This window comes from Boleophthalmus pectinirostris, unplaced genomic scaffold (assembly GCF_026225935.1).
Source record: "Boleophthalmus pectinirostris isolate CB_2022bp ecotype Guang Dong unplaced genomic scaffold, ASM2622593v1 HiC_scaffold_15, whole genome shotgun sequence".
Classification (NCBI taxonomy): domain Eukaryota; kingdom Metazoa; phylum Chordata; class Actinopteri; order Gobiiformes; family Gobiidae; genus Boleophthalmus; species Boleophthalmus pectinirostris.
In genome coordinates, this window is record NW_026571070.1 from 10,228,367 (window position 1) to 10,250,866 (window position 22,500).

At 40.0% G+C, this 22,500-nt stretch overlaps 1 protein-coding gene across 1 annotated transcript in view; it reads right to left on the reverse strand.

The window, feature by feature from the left end:
- The window catches only part of adarb2 (adenosine deaminase RNA specific B2 (inactive)), a gene marked incomplete at its 5' end in the record, with an annotated part of 216,538 nt that overhangs the window by 77,889 nt on the left and 116,149 nt on the right, over positions 1–22,500 (reverse strand). Inside the window, one exon of the mRNA XM_055151248.1 lies at positions 6,150–6,264. Coding sequence (XP_055007223.1) covers positions 6,150–6,264 — 115 coding nt within the window. The remainder of the gene's footprint in view (positions 1–6,149; positions 6,265–22,500) is intronic.

Genomic DNA, 22,500 nt, shown 5'->3' on the forward strand with positions numbered 1-22,500 from the left:
TCCTGGTTTAGTTTTGTTTTAGACCTGATTTAGTCCTGGTTTAGTCCTGTTCTAGTCCTGGTTTAGACCTGGTTTAGTCCTGGTTTAGACCTGGTTTAGTCCTGGTTTAGTCCTGTTCTAGTTCTGTTGTAGTTCAGGTTTAGTTACATCCTGGAGCCGACATTTCCGCCAATTAAAAATAATCATCTTTTGTTTGTTTCTTTTCTTTCCTTTCCCCCTGTTTCTGTATAAACTATAACGACGTAGTTGTAGACGTTTTTTTGTTGTTGTTCCGTTTGCCAGAAATAAGTCGTATCACCTCGAGTCGGGCTGTGAACCGACACCTGCGCCGAGGTTCACACACGCGGCAGGTGAGACTGTGCCACGTCTCTATACGTCCCCCGGAAACAAAGAACAAACGCAGACAAAAGGACACGAGGCTATTTAAAGTCATACCTGGAACTGCTCATTTAAGACGAGGATTTGAGAATAAAACGTGAAAACTGGGTGATAAAACTATTTACAATGGTGTTTTATTATGTTTAAAATAGCGTCATTTACATTTAATTTACACCAGGTTCAAGTGACAAATGACTTTAATGTTTTAATTTGGTGTCAAACTTTCTACAGTCGTGTAAAAGGTTTTGGGACGTTTTAAACCATCTGCTGTAACTCAACCTGAACACGAGTCACTTATTTTGTTGTGTAAAAAATATATATATTTATATAAAAAACAAAAAATAGGATACAAGTGTAGTTTATGAATATTTGATAATCGTCCCTTAAGTAGAAAAGTATTTTAATAGTTTGGTGTTGAATTTTGTTTTGCTACAGTTTTACTAAAGATTGTACTACTATAACTACAACTACTACTATTACTACAACTACTACTATTACTACAACTACTACTATTACTACAACTACTACTATTACTACAACTACTACTATTACTACAACTACTACTATTACTACAACTGCTACTATACTACTACTACTACTACTACTACTTACTACTACTACACTACTGCTACTATTACTACAACTACTACTATTACTACAACTGCTACTATTACTACAACTACTACTACTACTACTACTACTACTACTACTACTACTATTACTACAACTACTACTATTACTACTACACTACTACAACTACTACTATTACTACTACACTGCTACTACTACTACTACTACTACTACTACTACTACTACTACTTACTGCTACTGCTACTTACTACTAACTGCTACTACTTACTACTACTACTACTACTACTACTACTACTACTACTACTACTACTACTACTACTACTACTACTACTACTACTACTGCTACTACTACTAACTACTACTACTACTACTACTACTACTACTACTGCTACTGCTACTACTACTACACTGCTACTACTACTACTACTACTACTACTACTACTACTACTACTACTACTGCTACTACTAACTATCTACTACTACTTACTACTACTGCTACTGCTACTACTACTACTACTACTACTACTACTACTACTACTACTACTACTACTACTACTGCTACTACTAACTACTACTACTACTACTACGCTACTACTACTGCTACTACTACTACTACACTACTACTACTTACTACTACTACTACTACTATACGCTACTACTATTACTACTAACTGCTACTTACTACTACTACTACTACTACTACTACTACTACTACTACTACTACTACTACTACTACTGCTACTACTTACTACTACTACTACTACTACTATACTACTACTACTGCTACTACTACTACTACTACTACTACTACTACTACTACTACTACTACTACTGCTACTACTACTACTACGCTACTACTACTGCTACTACTACTACTACTACTACTACTACTACTACTACTACTACTACTACTACTACTACTACTACTACTACAGCTACTACTACTACTGCTGCTACTGCTACTACTACTAACTACTACTATCAACTACTACTGCTAAAGCTTTACATTTAAATACCACATATTGATAGTGACTGTGTAGAGTTATTTGCTCATAACTGATCGCACGGATGGAAAAAGCAACAATATGGAACCTTACTGATCCGGTATAATCTACAAGTGTTTTCTGTAGAGTCAGTTGCCATGACTTCAGCAGCAGCAGATCATAATAATAATAATAATAATACAAACACATCTCTACTATAGAGACCAGAGAAGAGACGGTCAATATGAGTCCAGCTTTAATCTGCCCAAAACCTCTGAGCCAACAAAGACCTGTGCACCAAGTCATATATTTTACACTATGGGAGTTTCCAGTATCACTAAATTACGGTGTGGTCTATTTTTGAAGGTATTTCTATAAAAAAAATCTCACTATACACATGTAACGTCTTATATTTTAGTGGAAATCTATAATTAAATGTTGTTAAAAACTGTAGTTAATTTGTAAAGCAATAATTATGTTATGTGAGTTGTGTGGTCTTCTGTGTCTTTTCTTTTTAAATTTATTTATTTAGCTTTAAGCATTTTAACAATTTTCATTTATTGTTTTTATTTATGATTTACTGTCTTTTATTTTATTAATTTGTCTGTGCAGTACTTTGGATGTTTATAAACTGTGCTATATAAATAAAGTGGATTTGGATTTAGTCCTGGTTAAATCCAGTTTTAGTCCTTGTCCTGATTTTAGACCTCATTTAGACCTCGTTTAGACCGAGTTCAGAACTAGATTAGAACTAGTTTAGACCTCGTTTAGACCTAGTTTAAACCTAGTTCAGAACTAGATTAGAACTAGTTTAGACCTCGTTTAGACCTGATTTAAACATCGTTTAGACCTCATTTATACCTTGTTTAGAACTAGTTTAGACCTTGTTTAGAACTAGTTTAGGCCTAGTTTTAGACCTTATTTAGAATTAGTTTAGACCTCATTTAGACCTCGCTTAGAACTAGCTTTAGACCTCATTTAGACCTAGTTTAGAACTACTTTAGACCTCGTTTAGAACTACTTTAGACCTCATTTAGACCTTGTTTAGAACTACTTTAGACCTCGTTTAGAACTACTTTAGACCTCATTTAGACCTTGTTTAGAACTACATTAGACTTCATTTAGACCTAGTTTAGACCTCATTTAGACCTCGTTTAGAACTACTTTAGACCTCATTTAGACCTAGACCTCATTTAGACCTCGTTTAGAACTACTTTAGACCTCATTTAGACCTAGTTTAGACCTCATTTAGACCTAGTTTAGACCTCATTTAGATCTTGTTTAGAACTACTTTAGACCTCATTTAGACCTAGTTTTAGACCTCATTTAGACTTTCTTTAGACCTCATTTAAACCTCATTTAGACCTTTTTTAGTCCTCGGTTACTCCTGATTTTAGTCCTTTTTTTTAATAAGTTAGATTAGGCTTCTGATTTCTTTCTTTTCTTAGCCCAGGTTTCAGATTCAGTTTCGTTATATGTAGATTTTGTTTCTTTGGCACAACTGGCACTAGTTAGCTATCCAAACAGCTAAACATGGACCCACAATAAACTTCACAGACAGCGGATGTCTTTGGTGAAATTTACTGGGCCCACTTTTGTGAAACTGCAACAATAAAAACATACAGAAATGGCCATTAAACAGCACCAACAATGAAAGTTACGGTCAGTGAATCTAAGTAGTTAGCATGACGATTAGCATCAGGAAATAACGGAGTAATTTACATAACAATTGTGCCCCAAAACGTGCTGACTCATACATTTCATTTATAAAAGGCAACATTACAGCTGTATAATTATGTTTTACCATGTAATATTTACAGACGATGCTTAAACAAACAACAAAAGGAAACACCAGAACAGAAGAGCGGCCATTTTGTTCAAGTGAACAACAACTTCCTGTCTAACGTTCTTCTACTATTATTAATAAAAGAGTAAATTAAAGCAGCCTCTAGATGGCGTAATTTAATCAAGACTAAATCAGTGAAATGCAGTAAACAAAGCAATATTAGTTATGTCCTTTCGCTGATAAGAGAAGTAAACAGTATCCCTCACCTAAAAAGTTCCAAACTACATCTTTAAGTAAATGTTAGAGTGATCCTGAGCCTATAGGAGCCTGGGTTTGTTCACAGGCGTCAGATCTGTGCAGTTCTGAGCTGTTATGTCTGACTCACAAACACATCACCTCCTGTGTCGTCTCAGACCTGGTCCGGGCCTGTACACAGTCAGAGACAGAGAGGACCAGTCACACATGGGCTTTTTCTGGCCTGCACTATTTTCACACAGAAACCATGCTGGAGGTACGTTTTATGCCATAACACAGAAGATTATTGCCAAAAGAACAACATTTCCAAGGATAAAGCAGGAAGAGGCTATTCATTCTAATTTAATTTCTCTCCAGCGACTAGGTCAGGAGTCAGAATACACTAGACGGTTTATAAGAACCCCAGAGGTTGTAGACGCGTACTGGCCAATCAGCCTGACCACGAGCTGTGAAGCCATGATGTCAAACTCAAGCACCTGTCTGTGTCCCTTTTGTGGAACAGCACAACAGTAAACAAAGCGTCGAGATGGATGTAGACGAAGACAGACATTCTGTGTTGGCAACGATTCCCGAGATCGAGGATTTAAAACCGGAACAAAGAGAATGTTTTGTGAATTTTGTCAAGGAGAAAGACGTTACTGCCCTTTTTCCTACTCCTTTCTGGCACATTGCATAAGACCAAATAGCAGCGATTGGTTAAATAAAAAAAGTACCCGCCTACCATTGAGTGAACGAATCCTAATGCTGCAAGGTCAGATGGTTTCCACAAAGTGAAACCGGCTGATGAATCTGGTTAGGAAGAGACCATCCTCCAGGTCAAATTGGTAAGTTTAGTAAGAGTAGGTTTGTGGAGATGCAAGCCCACTCAATACAGGTTTGAAATGAATTTAGGTTTTGAAATGAAATGTTTTCATTTACATTCCCTTTTTGTTTTGATACAATCAAAAACAATACAGTTTGTGCTTTCTTTATCATTATTATTAGTTTGTATGACCATAAACAAAAATCAGTCTTATCAAACGTACATTTTTTCATTCTCATCGTGGTTCATTTTATACGATCATCAACAATAAACTTTTGTGCCTTCGTTAACATTAGTATTAGTTTGTACAACCATAAATGGGAATAAACTGGTATCTTTAAAAAAAATGAAGATAAGAACTAAGAAAAAAAGTGATTATATTTCTGTTAGAGGGTTAGTATATGGAACAATCTCTGGAATGAATGAATTATGCATTAAATTTTGTTTGTTTTAATTCATATTTTGTCTCTTATATACAGTAAGTCATAAGTGAAAATGTAAACACAAACTTGTTGTTCATGCGCTGCTTTTCTTTCTTGAAATTCTGTCATTGTTTAATAGGGTTTGGCGTTATAAGTACTTTTTACTTCAGCCTAAACTCTTTCAGTCATGATCCATGGGGTTGTAGTCTGTTTTGTTTTATTTAGTTTTGTAGTGCTGCAAAATGACCGAATAAACTACTATTACTAAAAAAAACCAAAAAAACAAACATCCACTGACAATGAACTCGATTTGTTGGCAGACATACTTAAAACAAGTCTTTTACCTCTGACGTAACAATCCTGCGAAACTAAAAAAATCAACATTTTGCTTTCCCATGTTATATGTTATTGTTCCCTCATCAAAAACATGCCAGAAAAGGTTTTATGCATCATCCCGGGCCTTACTCGAACCCTTTAAAATCTGAATATTAACCTGGATACAACTAGTTTTGACCAGGTTAGATTTGATTTGATTTATTGTCGCATAAATTTGTCTGGTTACATGGTAATTTAACTTGAAATTTAGCTTCTCTCCTGTCCTTTCTCTCTCCCCTCCTCCCTCTATCCTCTTCTCTTGGTGCCACTCATATAAAGTTGGTCTCGTTAGGGTTTGCAGAGTGGTATAAGGATTCCCTGTCAGTACAACTATCCCAAAACTCCAGCCGGCTCCTCCGTGACAGACACTGAGTCCAATTCTCCCTCTCGAGAATCCGTATCCTCCATTATTTATCCACAAGCTCCACCAATACAAGACCCTTACTCCGTCTCTACCCCCGCAACCTTTTATATTTTTTATTTATTTATCCCCCTTTCTTATTGCCTGACTTCAATAATTCAAAGGTGTATAATAAAGTCACAGAAATGTTCCGTACCTCGGGTCATGACGATTCCGGCCAGAGACTTGTGGCGAGTGTGTGCGGAGCTGCAGCTTCCCACCAGCGCGCGGTACTTCTCCTTCACCAGGTGGAAAACAGAGTCGGCAAAATCCTGCAAAGGAATACAAATGTGGAGTTAATTTAAACGTAGAAGTGTGAGTAAAAGGTACAATGTGTTTTATTTTTGATTGAGAAAATGGAAATGTGCCGTTAAAATATATTATGACAAGGATCACCACTCAACACCACTACTACAAGAACAAAATAGTCCATGTTTTTGCTAAAATAGGCAAAAACAGGGGTCCCTAACCTTTTTTGCATCACGGAAACTGGTTTTATATCAGACATTGCCATCTTTGTTTTGGTTCATTTGGACCTGTGAACACGTTTGGCTCCGAAACAAACCACATGAACGATTTTGTCATTGAACGATACAAAAAACATAAAAATATCAAACAGAAAACATACAAAAACAGACGATGATGTAATGTAAACAATTCAATTAATTATAATAAATAAATAAAAAGAAATAGAATAAAAATAAATAAGGAATAAAATCAAGCTAAAACCAGTTAAAGAAAGGCCAACCGATAAAAATGAATCTTAAGAAGTGATTTAAAAGATGATACAGATGGTGTGAGCATTATCTCCTCAGGCAGGTCGTTCCAAAGCCGAGGCGCCTGGACTAAAAACGCTCGCTCAGCCTTCGTCCGGAGCCTGGACTCTGGAACAGCCACAGGGACCTGCCTGAGGATCTAAGGCTGTGGGAGGAGGACTTGTACAAGGTTAAAAGTTCTGAAATGTAACTTGGTGCAAGACCTAAAAGCAGGGGTGGGCAACTTTTCGGCTCGCGGGCCACATAGGGTCCTAAAGTTTGACTGAAGGGCCGGACAGAAGACAGGACATGACGTGTTAAGAGCTCAGATTCATTACATTCATATTGACGTTTATGTAGGACTCTGGCATCACACTACGCGCTTCAAAACTACATAAAAAGTAAAGACCTGTTCCACTGCACACCACACGTGAACAAACAGCTGAGCTTAATGTTTTCAAATCCGACTAAAAATAGCTCAAATTCAAAGCTCACACCATTTAACCACACATATACAACCACAAGAGCAGTAAAACCGACTCTATGAAGTTGTAATTACTAAACATTACAACTCTTTTTAATGTTTTCAGTGTTTGATTTTTACCAATTTGAAATGAAAGCATTGCAGCCTTATATCTTGAACACTTCTACTTCACTCATGGTCCGAATAACTCCTGTAAGAACACTTTCCCATAAAGCATTGCGGCCAACAAAATACGCCGCACCTCAATGTATATATATAGTGCGCCATCTACTGGGAAACGCCAGAAATGCATGACAAATAAAACATCAACAAGGTTTATTATTGTAATTTATTCCAGTTCGGCCGGATTGAAAGGTTTAAAGGGCCGCATACGGCCCCCGGGCCGTAGTTTGCCCACCCCTGCCTAAAAGTGATCAGTAAAATCTTAAAATCGATTCTAAAACACACAGACAGCCAGTGAAGGGACGATAAAACAGACATAATGTGTTGATGTCTGTTAAACCCAGTGAGGAGCCGAGCTGCTGCGTTCTGAACCAGTTGGAGGCAGGAGTCGGATTTGGAGTCAAGGCCGGAGAGGAGGGAGTTGCAATAGACTACACTGGAGAAGATGATGCATGGATAAGTTTTTCAAGATCAGGGTGGGAGAGGATAGTTTTGATTTTGCTAATTGTGCAGAGGCGGAGAAAACAGGACAAGTTTACCTTATACCCACACCGCATTGTTACTTGGAATAAACTGTGATGAAATAGAAATAACCTGCAAATAACCTTTTTCATGAAAAAACTTAACACAAACACAACACACCGTCACCTCCTGCGTCACCTCAGACCTGGTCTGGGCCTGTACATGGGGACTAGTCACACATGGGCTATTTCAGGCTGCAATTTTATTTTCACGTACACTTAAAATAACTTAGTGATAGTAAGGACCTTTCCGAAGGTAGAAAGACACCTGTATGATTCAGTGGGCATAGAAGTTTAAAACCATACTTTGGAACATTGTGATATGAGATACATTTTCTGCCGTTATATGGAAGGTTATAGCCAAAAAAAAAAACCCCAAAAAAAACATTTCCATGGAAACAAACAGGAGGAGGCTGGGAATAAACTGGGACCAAAGCCGGGTACAGGACTAGTACAGATTTAGTTCTAACTTTTCATAACAAAACTAAATAAAACACAACATTTATATTCTTTCTATCTCATTCTGCTTTAATAACAGCACTGTCTTTGTGATCAAACCTGTAAAAATACTCAGTCGATCGTCACAGTTAAACAGAGGAGCGTCTTCAGCTCTGTGTGGTTGTAGACTTATACATTTTTGTTATACTGTCTTATTTTTAGACCCAAACAATGACGCATAATTGGTAGGTTAGTGTCCGGTCCAACACGTTGCATCATCACATACACACAAAAACACACACAAAAACACACACACACACACAGAGCCTGGTTTGATGAGCATGTGTCAAATCTGTCACCGGGAAAGAGGAGGTCATTATAAGAGAGACGAACGAGAATCACACAGACATGATGCAAAAGTGCTCCTCATTACTTCACTATAACGCAGTACTAGTAACAGACCAAATGGAGTGAGTACTACTGATACTTCGCAGCTACAGTCTTCAATATTCCCTGGGGCTGTGATGCTGACCGTAGGCGCCGCTCTCACGTTTGTGTTGAAAATCAAACATCTAAACAGGAACATGAACGCTCGTATTGATCGTTTTGTAGTTTTTCTTGTAGTTTTCAGACAATCTAATCACTTTTTTGGTTTGTTTTTACGCACAGACAGGACACCTCCAGCGTGATGTCCCTGCAAAGTATCAACACACAACACCTCCAATGATGTTCGTTTGGTCTTCTGATAATTTATGTTATTAGGTTCTTTTTCAGTCCAAGAGTTTATTTTCATATCTTTTTGAGAGCTTTTGTAAAGTGAAGACAAATTATGCTTTATTAAGTATTTACTAAGCTTGAATTATTATTAATTAAGTCTTTGTTCATGCTTTATTAAGGCTAAGTAAGATGTAGTTATTATAAAGTGTTACCTGCGATTGGTTCAGAGTGTTTCAGAGTGTTCAGCGCATTTCCGTGGTTTGACAAGCGCTAAACTGCTACAGTACAAAAGATGCACCAATATTTCTTAAAAATGTTGGAGTACTGTATGACGTTAGTGGTGATTTTGGTGACTTTTGGCATGTGTTTCTTTTTCGATGGCATCTACAAGTGGAAAAAAGCGATCCATGGTCACCTATTTTCTTATTTACAGCTGCTATTTATGTTGCTCTTTACATATTATTTTAAATCCTCATTGTTATTGTTGTTGTTAGGTACGGTGTCGCTCTGCACACAAGTATCGTCTTATTGTTAAATCTGTCCACTAGAGGTCAGTGTTTCTCCGAGGCCTCAGACACGTCGAACCATTTGAGACGATATTGCGACTGAGGTGTCGATGCTTCACGAGGCTCCATTCGCCCACTACTACAACTTACCCCCGTGTAAGTGTATAAGTTGTGTTACAAGGGTGATTCATGCAGGTTTGAGTCATCTTTATTCTCCCGTGTTCATTATGTCACTGCGTCATCACTCCTTCCTCCAGATGAAAAAAAGTGTTACTCGATATAGTGTGATGTGCAGGTATCTGTGGGAGGTGCTGACAGCCTGTGAGACTGATGTGATTTAAGTTGGCTCCCATTTTCCAACGCAGAATCAGCTCACTTGTTGCTTTTATTGTAGTTCTTTTAGATCAATATGTTAATATGAGCAAAGTATAACAAAATAATTCATGGATGTCATAGATTAGAACTACTGTATGCAGCAGACACAAGATATTTAATTTTACTGTATTTTTATTTAATTTTATTTTAATCTAAAACAAATTTGGAGTTAATCTGAGTCAAAGTCCTTCACCGGGTGAGGTATGGGCAAATAGTTGCTGAAATGGGCGGGTTTTAACGTTCAGGAATTTTACGGCCGGGTAGTGATTACACACGGACAGGTCAGGACTAAACCAGGACTAAACCAGGACTGATCTTGGATTTAAGAGAGAGAACCCCGAGCTGGTGGAGCAGGGTGTCCGCAAAGCGTGATGGAGCGATGACTGCGCTTCGCTCCATGTGGTATGGAACTCTGCGCTGGTGCTGTCGCCTGCGGTCACCCAGAGGCCTACGCCGGCGCACCTCAGAGAGTTTGAGCCCGTCCTGACAGTGAGTCCTGGTTCAGTTGGGGTTCAGTCGTGGTTTTGTCCTGGTTCAGTCCTGGAATCAGTCCTGGGTTAGTCCTGGGTTAGTCCTGGGTTCAGTCCTGGGTTAGTCCTGGGTTAGTCCTGGGTTAGTCCTGGGTTAGTCCTGGGTTAGTCCTGGTTCAGTTGGGTTAGTCCTGGTTTTGTCCTGGTTCAGTCCTGGTTTGGGTTAGTCCTGGGTTAGTCCTGGGTAGTCCTGGGTTAGTCCTGGGTTAGTCCTGGGTTAGTCCTGGGTTAGTCCTGGGTTAGTCCTGGTTAGTTGGGGTCTGGGTTTTGTCCTGGTTCAGTCCTGGAATCAGTCCTGGGTTTAGTCCTGGGTTAGTCAGTTGGGTTCTGGTTAGTCCTGGTCAGTCCTGGTTTAGTCCTGGTTAGTCCTGGTTAGTCCTGGGTTGGTCCTGGGTTAGTCCTGGGTTAGTCCTGGGTTAGTCCTGGGTTTGTCCTGGGTTTAGTCCTGGGTTTGTCCTGGGTTTGTCCTGGGTTAGTCCTGGGTTAGTCCTGGGTTTGTCCTGGGTTAGTCCTGGGTTTGTCCTGGGTTTGTCCTGGGTTAGTCCTGGGTTAGTCCTGGGTTAGTCCTGGGTTAGTCCTGGGTTAGTCCTGGGTTTGTCCTGGGTTTGTCCTGGGTTTGTCCTGGGTTTGTCCTGGGTTTGTCCTGGGTTAGTCCTGGGTTAGTCCTGGGTTTGTCCTGGGTTAGTCCTGGGTTAGTCCTGGGTTTGTCCTGGGTTAGTCCTGGGTTAGTCCTGGGTTAGTCCTGGGTTTGTCCTGGGTTTGTCCTGGGTTAGTCCTGGGTTAGTCCTGGGTTAGTCCTGGGTTTGTCCTGGGTTAGTCCTGGGTTAGTCTGGGTTAGTCCTGGGTTTGTCCTGGGTCCTGGGTTAGTCCTGGGTTTGTCCTGGGTTTAGTCCTGGGTTAGTCCTGGTTTTGTCCTGGGTTTAGTCCTGGGTTAGTCCTGGGTTCCTGGGTTTGTCCTGGTTAGTCCTGGGTTAGTCCTGGGTTTGTCCTGGGTTTGTCCTGGGTTAGTCCTGGGTTAGTCCTGGGTTTGTTCCTGGGTTTGTCCTGGGTTAGTCCTGGGTTAGTCCTGGGTTAGTCCTGGTTAGTCCTGGGTTAGTCCTGGGTTTGTCCTGGGTTAGTCCTGGGTTAGTCCTGGGTTTGTCCTGGTTTGTTCCTGGGTTGTCCTGGGTTAGTCCTGGGTTAGTCCTGGGTTAGTCCTGGGTTTAGTCCTGGGTTTTGTCCTGGGTTTGTCCTGGGTTAGTCCTGGGTTTGTCCTGGGTTTGGGTCCCTGGGTTTGTCCTGGTTAGTCCTGGGTTAGTCTGTCCTGGGGTTTGTCCTGGGTTAGTCCTGGGTTAGTCCTGGGTTAGTCCTGGGTTTGTCCTGGGTTTGTTAGTCCTGGGTTAGTCCTGGGTTTGTCCTGGGTTTGTCCTGGGTTAGTCCTGGGTTAGTCCTGGGTTTGTCCTGGGTTTGTCCTGGGTTAGTCCTGGGTTAGTCCTGGGTTTGTCCTGGGTTTGTCCTGGGTTAGTCCTGGGTTAGTCCTGGGTTAGTCCTGGGTTTGTCCTGGGTTTTAGTCCTGGGTTAGTCCTGGGTTTGTCCTGGTTTAGTCCTGGTTTGTCCTGGGCCTGGGTTAGTCCTGGGTTTGTCCTGGGTTAGTCCTGGGTTAGTCCTGGGTTTGTCCTGGGTTTGTCCTGGGTTTGTCCTGGGTTAGTCCTGGGTTAGTCCTGGGTTTGTCCTGGGTTTGTCCTGGGTTAGTCCTGGGTTTAGTCCTGGGTTAGTCCTGGGTTTGTCCTGGGTTTGTCCTGGGTTAGTCCTGGGTTTGTCCTGGGTTAGTCCCGGGTTAGACCCCGAAGCAACTATTACAACTACTACAACTACTACTACTACTACAACTACTTCAACTACTACTACAGCAACTACTACTACTAATACTACTACTACTACTACTACTACTAGTACTACTACTGCTTTTCTACAACTTAAACTAATACAACAACAATTACTTCAACTACTGCTTCAACTATTACTGCTACTACTACTATTACAACTACTTCAACTACTACTACTACTACTACTACTACTACTACTACTACTACTACTACTATTACAACTACTTCAACTACTACTATTACTACTGCTACTACTACTACTACTACTTTAACTCTATTTCAACTACTACTAGTACTGCTACTACTATTACTACTACTTCAACTACTACTACTTCAACTACTACAACTACTACTACTATTACAACTACATCAACTACTACAACTACTACTTTTACTACTACTTTAACTACTTTTAGTAGCATTTTAACTACTTCAGTTACTACTACTACTACTACTTCAACTACTTCTACTAGTACTTTAACTACTACTTCAATTACTACTACTGCTGCTACTGCAACTACATCAACAACTTCAACTATCACTACAACTACTTCAACTACTAACGGGTGGAGTTCTTTTTGTTCACTACTTCCACATGTTTCCATCTGTAGTTTTGATTCATTCAGTGAGACTCAACATGTAAATAATCATGAAAATAAAAGAGAAACATCATGTAGGCAGATAGAAACTTCATTAACCCCGAAGCAAAGATGTTAAGTATTTTCCAAATCAGCACGTGGCACTAATTAGAGACGGCAACAAGGCGCACGCTCCACAGTCGAAGATCCTTCCAAAACCCCAGACAGTAATACGCCTAAATACATTCTCCTCTCCGCACGTTTAAATAGACTCGTCGTGATTAAGTGGGGGTTCGGTGGCAGTTTCCTGGACAGATCGGGACCCCCGGCCGCTCGCAGGACAGGAGCAGCTGCCACGGCGACGGACCAGAAAAAAAAAAAAAAACCCGGGGAGATGAAGGCTGCGTGGTATCAGAGGGGCAGGGGGCGAGATAAGAGCGCATTAGCCAAACATATGCCTCACAACAGCCCCCCCCCGAAACTGTGAAGAAGTGCACCATGGGAGATACAAGCTGACGCAGAAGCAAGCGGAGTCACAAGTTTGCTTAAAGGTGCAACTGGTACATCGCGAGAAATGGACTCCTGTGAGATTTAAAGGTTGTATAGAGGATTTTTTAAGGGAAGCAAAATACAGCGACCGTCCTTTTTCAAATGTTGTGCATGTGCGACACCACCTTCCTCAGTAGAAACATCTCCTCCGCCTCTTTACTCTAGAAATCACATTTGTTTACATCCAGTGCATGTTCAGAATTACTGTTGAAGTGACCTGCCTAGACATATTTTAGTGACCGACGCGTCAGTTTTTAGACCCTTCGGACTTTCTTTTTCGGCGAACTGGTCGTGGATTCTCGTCCGCCATCGCAGCAAACTTTGTGCGAATTGCAAGGGACAGTTTGAAAAGTTTTTTACAGTTTGAAAAAGCCTTAAAGAACCGCTGCATAAACCACATAATCCCCGAGCGCCGACGAGTCAGTTACACTAAAAATGTAGGGAGTTTGACTGACAACCTAACAGCCAATAGAAAAAGAGGGAGCCTCGTTTTCTATTGGCTGATGTTTATCTGGCCTCAACACGTCCACAACTGATAGATTTTCATTCTTTCTTTTTTTTTCAGTCATCATAATTAAAAGGCTGCTGCGTCTCTGTAATGGTATTTTAAACTTTCAATGACAATTTTAAACAAACAAAAAAATCCTCCATACAACCTTTAAGTCGTGTCATAAAGTTATTTTTTTTTATAACTTCTATATAACTATAACTTCAGTCAATCTGTGTATCATTCGTTCATTTGTTTTTTTTTTAAATAAAAAAAAAAAAAAAAAAAAAACCAAAAGAACAACAACGACTATTTTCTTCATTATTTTTCATTTTTTTCTGTTTTTGGTTTTGTGTTTAAATGAATAATGGAAAAAAAGAGATAATGGCCGATTCTCATTTCCATGACTTAAACTGCGATGCCGGACTAAACCAGGACTGAACCAGGACTAAACCAGGACTAAACCAGGACTGAACCAGGACTAAACCAGGACTGAACCAGGACTGAAACCAGGACTGAACCAGGACTGGAACCTGAACCAGGACTGAAACCAGGACTAAACCAGGACTGAACCAGGACTGAACCAGGACTGAACCAGGACTGGAAACCAGGACTGAACCAGGACTAAACCAGGACTGAACCAGGACTGAAACCAGGACTGAAACCAGGACTAAACCAGGACTGAACCAGGACTGAACCAGGACTAAAGGACTAGGACTGAAACCAGGACTGAACCAGGACTGGAAACAGGACTGAAACAGGACTGAACCAGGACTGAACCATGGGTCAAAATATGCACCCGTGTAGACCGTTGGGTGATCAGTACTGAGACCTGGACCAGACCGGGACTGAGACTAGGACTGAGACCAGGAGTGAGACCGAGATCAAACTGGGAGTAGACCGGGACTGAGACCAGGACTGAGACCAGGACTAAGACCAGGACTGGGACCGGGACCACACCGCGACTGAGACCAGGACCAGACCAGGACTGAAACCGAGACCAGACCGGGAACAAACTGGGACTGAGACCAGGACTGAGACCAGGACTGAGACCAGGACTGAGATCGATTTAGTCCTGGTTCAGTTCTGGTTTAGACCTGGTTTAGGGTTAGGGTTAGGTTTAGTCCTGGTTTAGTCTTGCTTTAGTCCTGGTTTAGTTTAGTCCTGTTTTAGTCCTGTTTTAGTCCTGGTTTAGTCTTGCTTTAGTCCTGGTTTAGTCCTGTTTTAGTCCTGGTTTAGTCTTGCTTTAGTCCTGGTTTAGTCTGTTTAGTCTGTTTAGTCCTGTTTAGTCCTGGTTTAGTCCTGTTTTTAGTCCTGGTTTAGTCTGTTTAGTCCTGGTTTAGTCCTGTTTTAGTCCTGGTTTAGTCCTGTTTTTTAGTCCTGGTTTTAGTCCTGTTTTAGTCCTATTTTAGTCCTGTTTAGTCCTGTTGTTTTAGTCCTGTTTTTAGTCCTGTTTTAGTCCTGTTTCAGTCCTGTTTAGTCCTGTTTTAGTCCTGTTTAGTCCTGTTTTAGTCCTGTTTCAGTCCTATTTTAGTCCTGGTTTAGTCCGTATGCGGTTCAAAAGTCCGACATTGCAGTTTAAGTCACAAAAACTTGCGACTTACAGTCCAAAAAATACTGCATATTGTGATTTCAGTTTCAGTTTCAGTCTAAATGTCGGGGAATTCAACCTTCAACCTATTAATAAACCAAACCAAGACCTCGACCTAGACCCAAACAAACCCAAACTGTAAACAAACGTGAAATATAATAACCACCTCAACCTCCTCTTGGACTTGTAAACAATTATGTCAGGAGAAAACTACAATGTGACTGAAGTTAGTGGCAAAATCTCAGGGAATCTAACCTTCAACCTCACGCAGAAAAGCAAAACCGCTGTATTAGAAAACACGAAAAAGCAGCATCTCCACTTTACACAACGCATTTACATACAAGTGAATTAATTAAGCAAACTAATCGGGCTTTCGTTGGTCGTGAGAGGAGCATTTTTCATCACGAAGCTCCTTAAATTATCCCGTATTTGTCCCGATGATGAATGCCACAGAAATATACGGATTTAACAGTTTATGCTCAGTGAAGCGGCCATTTAAGTGTTTCTATAAATAAATCTGAAAAACTCAAATGCACCTCTCCTCCGGGAACAATGCAGGTTTTAAATGGCTCCCAATGCACCAGCAGACCAGTACAGGAAAACTCTATATGACACAGCATCAATCAGGAAAGTTTGGATGTTTTAGTCCAACTTAGTCTAAGTTTTGATGGTTTCTGAGAAGTAATATTAATGATTTTACAAAGTATTTTAGAGCGTAGATGCACGGGGACGACTTTTAGTAACTGCCGGGATGGGGAAGTGGACAAAAAAAAACCCCAAATAAAACAAAATTTAAAACATATTTGGAGAAAAAAGTAACAAGGAGTGATGAAAGTTGGTTCCGTCATAACTAAAAATACTAAACAAAATATGAGCTGGTTTCCTGGTCCGAGTCCAGACCCAGATCCCAGATCCAGACCCAGATCCAGACCCAGATCCAGACCCGTTTAAGTCCTGAGGTCAGACCAGATCAGGACCTGACAAGAAACTGTTTTAAAATTATCTTTACAAACTACTATTACAACTACTACTACTGTTCTTTAACAACTTCAACTACAACAACAGCAACAACAACTACTACTACACTACTACTACTACTACTACTTCAACTACTTCAACTTTTACGACTACTACTTCAACTACTAATGCTCCTCCTCCTACTACTACTACCAGTACTACTACTTCTGCTACTCCTACTGCTACTACTACTTCAACTACTTCAACTTTTACGACTACTACTTCAACTACTGCTACTACCAGTACTACTACTTCTACTACTCCTACTACTATTACTACTTCAACTACTACGACGACTACTACTTCCACTACTTTTACTAGTACTTTAACTACTGCTTCAACTCCTCCTACTTCTACAACAACTATTACTACTACAACTACTACTTCAACTACTACTGCTACTAATACTTCAAAACTACTACTTCAATTACTACTACTACTTCTACTACTACTATCGCTACTACTACTTCAACTGCTACTGCTCCTCCTCCTAACTACTACTTTAATTACTACTGCTACTACTACTTCAACAACAACAACAACAACTACTACTACTTCTTCAACTACTTTTACTAGTACATTAACTACTACTTCAATTACTACTACTACTACTACTACTACTACTATCACTACTACTACTTCAACTGCTACTGCTCCTCCTCCTAACTACTACTTTAATTACTACTACTGCTACTACTACAACTACTTCAACAACAACAACAACTACTACTACTACTACTTCAACTACTTTTACTAGTACTTTAACTACTACTTCAACTCCTCCTACTTCTACAACAACTATTACTACTACAACTACTACTTCAACTACTACTGCTACTAATACTTCAAAACTACTACTTCAATTACTACTACTACTTCTACTACTACTACTACTACTACTACTTCAACTGCTACTGCTCCTCCTCCTAACTACTACTTTAATTACTACTGCTACTACTACTTCAACAACAACAACAACAACTACTACTACTTCTTCAACTACTTTTACTAGTACATTAACTACTACTTCAATTACTACTACTACTACTACTACTACTACTATCACTACTACTACTTCAACTGCTACTGCCTCTCCTCCTAACTACTACTTTAATTACTACTACTGCTACTACTACAACTACTTCAACAACAACAACAACTACTACTACTACTACTTCAACTACTTTTACTAGTACTTTAACTACTACTTCAACTCCTCCTACTTCTACAACAACTATTACTACTACAACTACTACTTCAACTACTACTGCTACTAATACTTCAAAACTACTACTTCAATTACTACTACTACTACTACTACTACTATCACTACTACTACTTCAACTGCTACTGCTCCTCCTCCTAACTACTACTTTAATTACTACTGCTACTACTACTACTCAACAACAACAACAACAACTACTACTACTACTTCTTCAACTACTTTTACTAGTACATTAACTACTACTTCAATTACTACTACTACTACTACTACTACTACTACTACTATCACTACTACTACTTCAACTGCTACTGCTCCTCCTCCTAACTACTACTTTAATTACTACTACTGCTACTACTACAACTACTTCAACAACAACAACAACAACAACTACTACTACTTCAACTACTTTTACTAGTACTTTAACTACTACTTCAATTACTACTACTACTACTACCAGTATTACTACTACTACACTACTACTACTGCTGCTGCTACTAATACTACTTTAACTCTATTTCAACTACAACTACTATTACTACAACTACTTTAGCTACTTCAACAACTTCAACTGTCACTACTACTACTTCTACTACTACTGCTACTACTTCAACTCCTCCTACTACAACAACTACTTCTACAACTACAACTTCTACTACTTCAGCTACAACTTCTGTGACTAATAACATTATCAAACCTGCTGCTGTTACTTCAAAAATATCCAGTACATTTACAATACTTAAAAAAAAAAACAATTCAACATATTTTCTCCTAAAACGCTCCAGTAACTAAACGATAAACAACCTCACGTAATCCAGCCTTTCACGATACACAAAATATCTGTCCAGAATCTATTAAAAGTTGTGTAAAAATACGCACAATGTATTTTCATTTATTTAATCATGAAACATTTCCGACACGATACTTCACAGTGAATCTTCGTGCACTCTTCCCCTCGTATTAAATCCTGCAGTGGCCCATCTCTCTGTATGACAAAGTGCCCAGATGGTGAACGCAGAGCCCATTACCAAAACTGCTGTCAAAAGCAATACATTATCTCCCTTTAATTATAAACACTAATGCAGTTCCACACAAGCGAGATGTGATTCTACGAGATCGGCTCCAAAAAAACGACGCCGAATTCCAACGTTAGAAGAAGAAAAGGTCCAATTTGTGAGTTCAACCTGCTACTATTACTGTACTTCGGAAAATATGTACATTAGGACAGGAGCCAGGACCGCTGCTCAGGATGTTTTTGCTCCTTTTTACCTCCGCCAAAGAGGTTATGTTTTTGCCGGCGTTTGTCTGTTTGTTTGTTTGTTTGTCTGTTAGCAACATAACTCAAAAAGTTATGGACCGATTTTGATGAAATTTTCAGGATTTGTTGGAAATGTGAAAAGGAAGAACTGGTTTCATTTTGGGGGTGATCCGGAAGAAATCCTGGATTCTGGATCACTTTGAAATTGAGTTAACATTGTGGTAAATGGGGCCAAAAATTTTGTTTCTCAATATCTCGGTTAATTATTGACCAAACCCCATGAAATTTGACTCAGGGATGGACAATGGGATCCTCTTTCATATTCCAAACTGAAAGATACGAGACAAATATTTATGGAAAACACAATTGGGGGTAGTCCTTGGCGGAGGTCTGCGCTCTCTGAGTGCTTTTCTAGTTTTTTCACTATTATTTCCTGTTATCTTAAATCTTGAGACCAACCCAATCCCTGTATCACTCGTTCATTCGTTTTTCAATATAAAACCAAAAATAAGACTAGACTCGTCTTATTTCTTGAGTTTTCAGACAATCTAAAAACTTTTTTGACTGTGTTTCCTAAGGTATGCATTGTGTCAGCATGGCAACCGCTGAAAGATCCACCAATAGAGATACATGTAGGACACCCCCAGCACTGCCAAGTATCAAATGTGGGGTTTAGCCTTTAGTAAAGACATGAGAAGAACTTGCTCCACACTCCACACAGTCTGAGAGTCCAACCTCAGACCGTCTGGCTGTGGGGCAAGTGAGTTCAAGCTTCAGTTTCTTCTACATACATATTTTACAGGTTTTGCAACAAACACTTCACCACAAACACACACAAAAACATGTGGTAAAACTGACACAAAGTTCCATCAGAAAATACTACGTGTGTATAAAGAGCGCAGTGCAGTGAGCAGAGACGCCCTATAGCCACAACGCCTGTCAAAACAAAAACACGGTGGGAGGTTTTACTAATTTTCTATTCTCTTTTCACTTTTCTGCTCAACTCTGCACTTGTTCTTAGTGGTATTTTTGAAGCACTACACTTGTTTTTTTATGTTCTTTATAATTCTGTGAAAAAAGTTACAAAAATAAAAATGTTTCAGCTCAGAATAAACCCGGCACATAGTCTGCTAACGTTTAAAAATAGAAATAAACAAAACACCGCGCTTCTTCACACAACATTCTAGACAGAGAGGTTTAATGCCAGACTGTGGAACATTATAGCCATAGAAACAACATTACCATGGAAACAAGCAGGAAGAGTAAGAGTCAGGTTTGTGGAGATGCGAGCCTGCTCACATTAAGGACACATGTTTTTCAGTGTAATACAAACAACCAAAATTAAAAAATTAAAGCCGCAAGCGGCATCAAATAGCCCTCGCTTGTCACACGCCGCGCCCTGCAAACGCCGCACCCGCTGTACCGCACAAACGCCGCACCCGCGCCGCACCACCACGCTGTACAAAACGCCGCACCCGCTGTACCACACAAACGCCGCACCCGCTGTACCACACAAACGCCACACCCCTCAAATGCCATGCCACACAAACGTCACGCCCTGCAAACGCCACACTCCGCAAACACAGCGCCCTGCGAACGCCACACCCCCAAACACCACGCCATGCGCAAACACCGCATCCCGCAAACGGCGTGCCAAGAAAATAGCAAGCCCTTCAAATAGCACGCCCCACAAAAGCTGTGCCACGAAAACGGCGCGCCACAAAAATGCCGTGCCCCGCAAATGCGGCACCCCGCAAACGACGTGCCTCACAAACACCACACTCTGCAAACGCCGAAGGTGCACCACATCCTCTCGCATTCATCCATGTGTTCATCATAGTGAACGCAATAGGCCCTACACCCTGTCAGGGCTCGGGTCTAATAAAAACAAACAAACAAAAAAAAACATGCTTTTGTTTAAAGGTGCACTGTGTAACTTTTTGGCTGGGGGTCTGTCACCTGCTTGTTTCTATGGATATGTCATTGCTTTGTTAGAATGTTCCACAGTGTGAGATTAAACAGCTCTATCTTACATTTATTCAATTACAGACAGTTTTATTGCTTAAAAATACCTAGAAAATCAGGCCTCTCCACAGATCTGACCTGTAACTTGGCCTGGTTTGGTCTCCATGAAGATAGAAAGGTTTAATGCCATACTGTGAAACATTCCAGACAAAGCAATAACATCTCCATGAAGAAAAGCATTTGACGGACCAGAAAAGTTACACAATGCACCTTTAAGTCCCAGTCTTAAGGGTTAAAAATCAAACCAGTAACCCTCTCGGAAACAGTTGAAAGCTCAGCCCCTGCACCACTTTTGTCCCGCTGTAGACATGTTATATTTTAGACCCCACCCTCCCGCCTGCCTTCCGGAAAAAAACCCATCTCCTCCGAGCCTTATCAAGCTGGAACAGAGCGGTCCGAGCCGGATAAAAATTGGGACACATTTGAAATATTTCTTTATGGAGAAATATAACATTCCTTTCAGTTTTTATACTTCCCGGACCCCCTTCCTCTCCTCTCATCCTCACGCTCGCTTTTGAAATTCGATACCATCTGTTCGTTTTGTTCGTGTTTTATTTCTTTATTTCTACGCTACAGAAGGATCGGTTAAAAACAGGCCCCTCACAGCGAGACCCTTTAGTTTGTATTTGACATGTGACCAGGCCCGTCTCAGATGTGACGCTCTAATCCTCCGGGCTCCAAACGTCTGATCGTTCTCCGTGCATGAAAATATGGACAGAACAGTATTAGTATGTCCTTTTTAAAGTTTCATTTGAAGCTTTGGTTTTATTTCAGAGGTGTGGTTTAAATCTTGTTTCGTGTGCTGTTTGAGCCTCGGGTTTTTATGCAAAAGTTTGTATTTTTTTCCATTCAAAAGATACATTTTGTAAATAAATAATAAATTCTTAATCACTATGGCAACGGTTCTAATATTTTATCGTTTATCTGAAACCCCTTGAAATCTAGGAGTTTGATATTGTTCATTCTGTGACTGTGTCAATAAAAACCACTTCTATTTGAACAAATTATGATATCAACACTGGTTACTCATTTTTACTCTTTGCTTATTCAATATTCATTAATACTGTTAAAAATATTGTGTTATTAACGAGTTAATGCAAAACTATTTCAAAGGTGAACGTTTATAAACAGCATCAACAGCATTTTTATCACCACTGCTGCAACGTAAGAAAAACTAGAGGATCTGACTCTAATCAAGAAGGAAATTTGTATGAACCTGAGAAGGCCTGTCAGGTGGGCTGAAAAAAAACCAAAACAAAACACAAAATAAAGTCAGCTCCAAAACATACGGTGAATCCGCGCTTACCTTCAATAAGGACTGTCACAGCGACAGAAGTTTTACTGCTCTGAGCTCTTGTTATCTCCATAAACTCCCGGAGGAGCAGCAGGACTCATGTCTGTCTCACTGTTTAATAGATATTTCTGCCG